Raw genomic sequence first — 8,945 nt, forward strand, 5'->3', positions numbered from 1 at the left:
TGTGTGTGTGTGTGTGAAAGCTGGAGTCAATGACGAGAACAAGCCAGAGGTTTTTGAATCTTTATTAACTTACTGAATAAGTTGCTTTTTGTAGCCTACAAATAAATAGTCAAATGTTTCATCCTTTCAGTTCACGTTTGTTACTTTTTTTGGAGAGTTTTATCACGGCTGGGACATACACAGGCATGACCACGCTAGGAAGGAACATGACGCTCATCCATCAAAGATAATTACTGACATGTTTCCAGACTTCAACTTTAGACCGTTCTTTTAATAACTTGTTGAATGTCAAGTCTGCCAGGACCATTACGGTGGAGGTACGGTCGGTCTGAGCGGCATCAGGGTCGGGTTAGAGGGTGTGTGTGTGTGTGCGTGTGTGTGTGTGTGTCGGGGAAGCCGTCACGCCATGCATCTTCAGCTGACCGGCGTCAGAGAACAAAGGGCTCCTTCTCACAAAGACAGGTCTTGTCTCCATGGGCACAACTTTAAAGTCCGAAATATTAGGAATCCTTAAAAACCGAACGGACTGAAAACAAACTGAAGACGTCGGCCCGCCAAAATAAAAGGTTAAACTGCTGAGAGGTACAGCTGCAATCATCAAAAACTATTAAATTATTCGCCAACTATTTTGATAAATAATGGGGCCATTGGTTTATGAAAAAAGTGGAGTTTGACTTGTTACATGTTGTATGTTCTCGTTCCGTCTCTTCTCTGTGACGGTAAAGTGAATATCTTTTGACTTGTGGACAAAACGAGACATTTGAGGACGTCTTCTTGGGCTTCGGGGAGACACTGATCCACATTTATTCATTTCATAGACCTAACAACTAATCCAGTCATCTAGAAAATAATCAACAGATTAATCTGCAATGAAAATAATCGTCCGTTGCGGCCTTTCAGAGATGATGGAGGCAGACTTCAGACTCAACCAGCAGGACGTTAAAGACACATGAAGAAGATTCAGAGTCAAAACAGTCTCATCGTTTTAAGAGCTGGGACTTCACGAGTTCTATCTGACGTCTGGATTAAAGGTCCCATGGCATGGAAATCTCCTTGGCCCTAATGAGGTCTTAAGGGCCCCCCCCCCCCCCACTCAGCCTCAAAAGACTCAGAATTGGTCCATACTAAGGAAAGCTCATTGTGGGACTGGATCTAGGGGCTGGAATTCTGCACCAAGGCTGAATTTTGGAAAAGAGACTTCAGATACAGTATTAGGGACCACTAAGGTCTATATAAAAGAGACTTCAGATACAGTATTAGGGACCACTAAGGTCTATATAAAGAGACTTCAGATACAGTATTAGGGATCACTAAGGTCTATATAAAGAGACTTCAGATCCAGTATTAGGGACCACTAAGGTCTAAATAAAGAGACTTCAGATCCAGTATTAGGGACCACTAAGGTCTAAATAAAGAGACTTCAGATCCAGTATTAGGAACCAATAAGGTCTATATAAAGAGACTTCAGATACAGTATTAGGGGACCACTAAGGTCTAAATAAAGAGACTTCAGATCCAGTATTAGGAACCTCTATATAAAAGAGACTTTTATATAGAACTTATATATATATATATAAAGACTAAGGTCTTTTTGAAAGCCTCCAAAGAGCACCATGTCATGGGACCTTTAAAACTGACGAAACGGTCATATTAAGTCTTTTTTCAACTACTGACTGGGTTTAATCCCCCCTTTAAGTCTCATGGACGACTGGGTTTGACCGGTTTAATAACATTGGGTAATAACCATAGCAGCTAGGACATCTTTTATGCGAGATATCCTTTCACTCAGACAGAAATGCATAATTCCAAGCTTACAAACTGTGAAATTGTCAAGACAGTTGCCGTCAGTGCTTTGTGTAAATGGAAAATTAAATTAAATAACCCGTGGACAAACTGTCCGTGATCAGCAGTGAACCAAACACTGAATTTCTTTTTCAAATTAACGCCGACGTTTTTTTTTACATCACAATAAAAAACAAAACAAAAAAGACATAAACACGATGTAGTTTATAATATGAGTCAAATAACACTTTCATTTATGTATTTAAGGAATAAAATATAGTAGAATTAACATTTGAAAACTAAGACCAAAGAATTCTGGACAGTAAATTACAAGATAACTCTTGGTTTAGTATAAACGAACACTCTTCGATGGTTTCTCTGATGGAAATAAAAACTCAAAGAGTCAATGCCGATGAGAAGGACTCACTCCCGTGAAACTGTCTCTAGAAGAAGAAGAAGAAGAAGAGGAGGAGGATGGGAGAGAAAGACGATTCATTTCCCCTCATGCAATCCTTTCTGCTCCCCGACTCCGTCTCTCTCGTCCCATCAACTCCGCCCAAATGCACGTGTCAATCATGTGGCTCGCTGCTCTTCACAGGCGTCAGAGGGCCCCCCCCCCACCACAGGGTGGTGCTGATCAGTAGGAGCCGTAGCGATCCTGAGAAAACAATGTTGTTTTGAACATGAAGACAACATGAGGACAGCATGAGGACAGCATGAGGACAGCATGAGGACAACATGAGGACAACATGAGGACAACATGAGGGCAACATGAGGGCAACATGGGGACAACATGAGGGCAACATGGGGACAACATGAGGACAACATGAGGACAACATGGGGACAACATGAGGACAACATGAGGGTTAAAGCCAGATGAAAACAAACAACCCAGCTCAACCCTCCTGTTGGAGCATGTCTCACCTGGATTGTATTCATAACACCGTTGGCCAAGACCGCCATCTTGCCCGCTACGGTCTTCACTCCCTGTTTGAATTGTGCGATGTCCGGGCCGGAGGGGAGCACGCTGTCAAAGCCTGGCCCCCGCCCTGCAGGACGAGACCAGAGGACAGTGTACAGTCAGGGTCGGACGTGTTTAAATGAATTCCAAACATTAGGTTTGATTTTCTATTTAAAACCTCTTCTATTAATACCTTTTCTTATATTGAAGGTCCCATATTGTAAAAAAATTGATCTTGATGTGTATTTTTTTTTCAAGGTGCTTTATAAATACTGTGACATTATCAAAAAAAGCTCCATCTACAGAAAAAACACACACAGCTCCGATTGAGAAACTGTGCCTTTAAACGAGCCGTCAGGACTTCCTGTACCGTTGTGATGTCACGACTACATGCTATTTTGGTCGAAGGTGCCGCTACAGTTATTCCCCGGCTGAAATAATGGTGCAGATACTCAGGAAAGCATAGAAACGAAAGACCCGGAAACGCTGACCAATCAGAGCAGACCGGGCTGTTTCAGGAGGCGAGCTTAAAGAGACGGAGCGTTTCAGACAAAAGGGGAATGCAGGTATATTTAGACAGTTAGAGAAAATACGTTGCTTTTTTTTTACATTTAAACATGTTAACATGATCCAGTAAAAGCACAAAAATACAAGTATGAACCCAGAAAAGAGCCGGATATAGGTCCTTTACTTAATCTGCAGCAAAAATAGTCCCCGACAAATGCATTTCCTCTGGTTTTAGTTACGTTGACTATAAGCACAGTGACCAGTTCTTTTTAGAAACTAAAATTAGGGGATTACTGAGACTTTTACATTCATTGTGGTGTTCTCTTATCACGGGGCTTTCTGACACTAACTACAAGAAAATGCCAGCAAATACAGAGGTAAACAGGCCGTACCTTTTTGGTCACTGCCCTCCCCGAACAGGTCAGCTGAACTGATGGAGGAGCTTCCAGACATGGTCTCCAGTCTGGTCTTTGCATCATACTGAGAGGAGAAGAAGAAAGAAGAGTCAACACCGGGGGGATAACACTGAACAATAAGCACAGTAAAGCTCACTTGGTAGAGCAGGCACCCACGTATAGAGCTTCGACTTCGACTCTGCCCTCCCCACCTCTATCTCTCCATCTGATGTCGTCAGCTGTGCTATATAAATAAAAACCTAAAATGCCCCAAAAATAAATAAATAAAGCCGAGCTGCTGCGTTGTGGACTACCTGTAACCGACGAAGAGATGACTGATCCAACCCAGCACATAAAGAGTCTAAGAGAGTAATAATGCAGGTATAACTTTTTTGAAATCTTGACTTTAGCCAAAGGTCTCAGCTGGAAGAAACTGGCTTTAACAACTGAAATATTCTGATTTGCACTGGCAAAAATCCCTCCCAGATTCTCATTAAACGGAAGACTGTAGGAACCTAATCGAGAACCATCTACCCAGAGCAGCCCTGCTTGACACAGTACTCGAGTTAAGGTTTTCCAAACTGAAACAGAGCGGAGGTTCCTCACCTCTGCGCTGCTCTCCCGACCGAAGAACATGTCCGAAGAGATCGCCTTGGCATTTGCAAACTTCTCTCGGGCCTCACTCGACTCGGACACCGGCGCCGATACGTCGGCTTTTCTTCTGCTGGGAAGTCTGAATTAAACACATAAAACACATCAGAGCTGCACCCGGTCCACTGGAGAAAACCGCTTTATTTGTTTTTTTCTACTACGTAACACAGAAGACAGACTGAGCATGTGCGTAGATACCTTTCTCCAATTGGCTGAATACTAGAAATGGTGATCTCCTCTTTGGGGTCCTCTTTCTCCAGAGCCCAGGAGGTGGTAAAGGAGGCGGTTCCTGCCTCCGTGTCCCACCGGGATCCAAAACTGTCTCCCACTGTAAACGGGTTGTCCTTATATCTGAGACATCAAACACAATGGATTATCAACTAAGTCGCTGCTAGTCTGGGACGCCCATTCATCTTTATTTCTGCGGGTCAAAGCAGGTTAGACCTGGGGACGCAACTTGTCCATTCTTTTCATGATTGATCGATTGATTGATTGTTTCGTGTCTAAAATGTCAGTAAAAGGTGAAAAATGTGGATCAGTGTTCCCCAAAAAGCCCAATACCACGTCCTCAAATGTCTTGTTTTGTCCACAACTCAAAGATGTTCAGTTAAAACTAAACTACAACATATTTACTTTTTATTTTACATTTTTATATTTACATATTATCAAGCTGACAGAGAGATTTGACTTTTTATTTCATTAAAGAATAACTCAAACCGATTAATCTATTACCAAAACAGTGATTCCTTTAACAACTGTTTCAACTGTGGTAGATTAATAAGTAGGTATCCTCTGAGAGGCGTCACGTACTTTGGGGGTCCAGAGGTGAAACCCGGCTCTTCGAACATGTCCAGTTTGGAGCGAGAGGAGGACTTGGATCCCACGGGAGTCTCCTGCTCAATCACCTGCATCTCCGACATCACCGAGTGGGACACGGCACTGAAACAGTCACACACATTCAGAGATGACTCAAACGCTCTGTGATGATTACACATATCCATCAATCAAGGGTTCCTAATCCAACTTGTTATTCCCAACTCAAATATATAACTTCTTAGGTATTTTTTTTAATTTTTATTTTAGAATAGTTGTATTCTTGTATTCTATCCTATTTCTTATTTCTTGAATATCCTGTATGTGTGCTGTGTGTCTAATATTCTATTTCATATTTTACTTAATTCGATCTAATAATAAAGTTGATCTGCAGAGTGTGTTGCAACTATTAGGTAATCGAAACCAACGCACCTCCTAGAGCTTAGATCGGGCTTAGATGTGTGTGTGTGTGTGTGTGTGTGCGCGCGCGTGTGTGTGTGTGTGTGTGTCGGCCCGCCCCCGCAAAGCTCCGACCTGCAGAAGAAAGTAGCTGCACCTTCAAAAAAATGAAGCCTGAAAACCAACTATTTACTCGTCATGTGGCAGATACTTAAATGTAGTATTTAGTATTTAATAAAGAATTGTTAAATGTAGCACAGAGTCTGTAGTCTATTGCACAAACACTCGAGGAATGCTGCAAACATTTGACAGCCCGTGCAAATTGCCTGGGAGAACATCCGTGTCACAAACATGGACTGCATGCAGTCTATGGTCACCAACGGCAACTGTACAACAGCATGAAAGACGACATACTGAAGGAGATTAAATACATATTGTGGATATTTAAAATGTCTTCCAGTTCCAGTGTTCAATCAACTTTTATTTCTAAAGGATATTTATCTCTGAAAAGATGTACCTGCAGTATTGTGCCATTATCATTATTATTATTATTATTATTATTATTAGAAGAAAATGGTCTCAGAACAACAATATTATCGTTTATTGCTATAATTTCTGGGACAATTTATTGCCCAGTAAAATTTGTTATGGGTCATAGGTGGGCATTAGTGTGTCTGTTAAAGCTACAGTGCGTAGTTTCTGTCTCCTGCATGAGGAACTCTGAGTAAGGACAACACTGTTGGCGCATCCACATGATACAAGCCTTCCGTGACCGCGCTCAATTGGCAATGGCTTGAATGTAACGGACGCTTAATAATTAATATCAAAAAGTTACGCACTAAAACTTTGAAGTAAGTAAATGGATGATAAAGGGTCCTGATTATGTCTTCATTGAACCAAAGATATCTGTTAACTGTTGTGGTGATTTGGCGCTAGTTAAATAAAATGTAATTAAAATAAAAGAGTAGATCTGTGATGTTACCTCCGGTTGCCGAAGCCCATGCCCAGCCTCTCGGCCTGCTCTCTCTTCTTGCCTTCCATGGTCTGGATCTTCTTCTCCTCCATCTTCCTGTCGATCTCCAGCTCTTTGTAGGCCAAACGCATCGAGGCCACGCTGCAAGCACACGCAGACACTCGTTTACCAACAGAGTTTCATTTGTTGGGGACTATTTTTGCTGCAAAGTAATTACCCAATTAATTAAGCAATTAAATAATTAAAGGTCCCATCTCCGGCTCATTTCCAGGTTCATACTTGTAAACACGATCCAGTAAAAGCACAAAATACATAATGTAAAAAAACAACTCATCTTCTCATTCTGTGTTTGAATAAAGAGTTTTAAATTAGGATTACAAATCGTAGAATGAAAATTTAAAAAAAACATCAAAGAAAATCTTAATTCACCCTTTTTTGATCTGGAATCCCCCCCCCCCCCAAAAAAAAATTATTTTATGCAAACGTTTATAGGTTAAAGAGATAAATAAAGTTATAATATCCCTTACATGGACTCCTCAGCTTGTTTCTTCGCCTCGGCCGCCTGCTCCTCTCTCATCTTCTCGGCCACCTGTGCCTGCTTCTCCACCTCCGAAAAGTTCTTACTGCTCACCTTCTGGGCCCCCAGGCCTTTCTTAGCACCGAGCTGCAACCGGAGGAAACGTGGGACACGGATTAGTTCCAGGTTACAGTCGACGTTACATATTAACAAAAACGACATTTGTTTGTATAGCGCTACACAACAACCAGCAGGAATCCAAAGTTCTTTCCATGAAGTAACAGTGAAAGACAACAAAGATAAATCAGAAGGAATAAAACATACAATAAATCAGAAAGAGAATATATGAGAGCAGAAGAAAAATGGAAAATGTCACAGTATTATGTTTTAAAAGCCGTTGTAAATAAATACGTTTAAACGACTATTAAACTTTGCAGCTCTAATATGTGTAATGGATGTCCATATATCGTCATAGCCACCAGCCGTGACCGGCATTGCAGAGGCGGGGGTCATGGTTTGGTGAAAATATGACTCACCCCTTTTTTGGCAGTCATGGGCTTCTTTTTCCCAATGATGGAAGTCTTCACATCTGCAACACAAGTGACAATCTGTTAAAAAAAACTAGTCGAGAAGGGCAAGTTGTGAGATGATTTTTGACTTTGCCAACCTGGAATTAAAGCAAGTAAAACCACACCAGCGCAGAAAATGAAGGCAACATTGCAGAGAAACCACACGGAGAAGAAACATGGCTTTGGTTTGGCTTTTATTGTTAGTTCAAACACTGCTGATGCTCAGCAAGCACGTTGGTTAAAACTGGGTTTCACTAAATCACTAAAAACAGCGAGACGGAAACTTTCAACCTCTCACATGTTAGTCAGTCCAAATGCTTTCAGAAGTATCTCCACTGTAAGAAACTAAGTGAAAAGTAGGCAACTAAACACAACAGACACTTTCCAATACTATTAATTCAGTAGCCACGTAGGGCACAGACACACACAGACAGCCTTAAGTTCGGTTAAAGCGAACTAGAGTTCATTTGCCCCGCTAGTGCAGTTTGTTTGGGCAGGTGAGAAAGCGGCAATCTGACTCTGGGTCGCACCAAAGAACCGTACCGAGACCTTCTGGATGAGGTGGTCTCGGTCCACTTTCAATCCAACTGTGGATTTGTGCTGGGAACGTGATCCATACTCGAACCGCACCAACTACACATATACTCCTCCAGTCTGGGCTAATGTCTCCTGTAGTCAGGTAGCTTAGCAGTTTGAGCTAATGTCTCCTGTAGTCAGAAAGGTTAGCAGTCTGAGCTAATGTCTCCTGTAGTCAGGTAGCTTAGCAGTCTGAACTAATGTCTCCTGTAGTCAGGAAGGTTAGCAGTCTGAGCTAATGTCTCCTGTAGTCAGGTAGCTTAGCAGCCAAAGCTAATGTCTCCTGTAGTCAGGTAGCTTAGCAGCCAAAACTGTCTCCTGTAGTCAGGTAGATTAGCAGCCAAAGCTAATGTCTCCTGTAGTCAGGTAGGTTAGCAGCCAAAGCTAATGTCTCCTGTAGTCAGGTAGGTTAGCAGTCTGAGCTAATGTCTCCTGTAGTCAGGTAGCTTAGCAGCCAAAGCTAATGTCTCCTGTAGTCAGGTAGTTTAGCAGTCTGAGCTAACGTCTCCTGTAGTCAGGTAGCTTAGCAGTCTGGGCTAATGTCTCCTGTAGTCCGGTAGCTTAGTAGTGTCAGCTAATGTCTCCTGTAGTCCGGTAGCTTAGCAGTCTGAGCTAATGTCTCCTGTAGTCAGGTAGCTTAGCAGTGTCAGCTAATGTCTCCTGTAGTCAGGTAGCTTAGTAGTGTCAGCTAATGTCTCCTGTAGTCCGGTAGCTTAGTAGTGTCAGCTAATGTCTCCTGTAGTCAGGTAGCTTAGCAGCCAAAGCTAATGTCTCCTGTAGTCAGGTAGTTTAGCAGTCTGAG

The 8,945-nt window shown here is 42.2% G+C and overlaps 1 protein-coding gene across 2 annotated transcripts in view; it reads right to left on the minus strand.

Moving 5' to 3' along the window:
• Positions 1–2,282: 2,282 nt before the first annotated feature.
• arfgap2 (ADP-ribosylation factor GTPase activating protein 2) overlaps positions 2,283–8,945 on the minus strand; it is a 13,850-nt gene continuing 7,187 nt past the window's right edge. For both annotated transcript variants that reach the window (XM_034862413.1, XM_034862342.1), the window contains 9 exons: positions 7,535–7,587; positions 7,009–7,145; positions 6,491–6,622; positions 5,107–5,235; positions 4,495–4,647; positions 4,252–4,378; positions 3,643–3,730; positions 2,707–2,831; positions 2,283–2,440 (listed from right to left, as the gene is read on the minus strand). In XM_034862413.1, coding sequence (XP_034718304.1) covers positions 2,420–2,440; positions 2,707–2,831; positions 3,643–3,730; positions 4,252–4,378; positions 4,495–4,647; positions 5,107–5,235; positions 6,491–6,622; positions 7,009–7,145; positions 7,535–7,587 — 965 coding nt within the window. In that variant the 3' untranslated portion in view covers positions 2,283–2,419. The remainder of the gene's footprint in view (positions 2,441–2,706; positions 2,832–3,642; positions 3,731–4,251; positions 4,379–4,494; positions 4,648–5,106; positions 5,236–6,490; positions 6,623–7,008; positions 7,146–7,534; positions 7,588–8,945) is intronic.

The sequence above is a fragment of the Etheostoma cragini genome, chromosome 1 (assembly GCF_013103735.1).
Source record: "Etheostoma cragini isolate CJK2018 chromosome 1, CSU_Ecrag_1.0, whole genome shotgun sequence".
NCBI lineage: Eukaryota > Metazoa > Chordata > Actinopteri > Perciformes > Percidae > Etheostoma > Etheostoma cragini.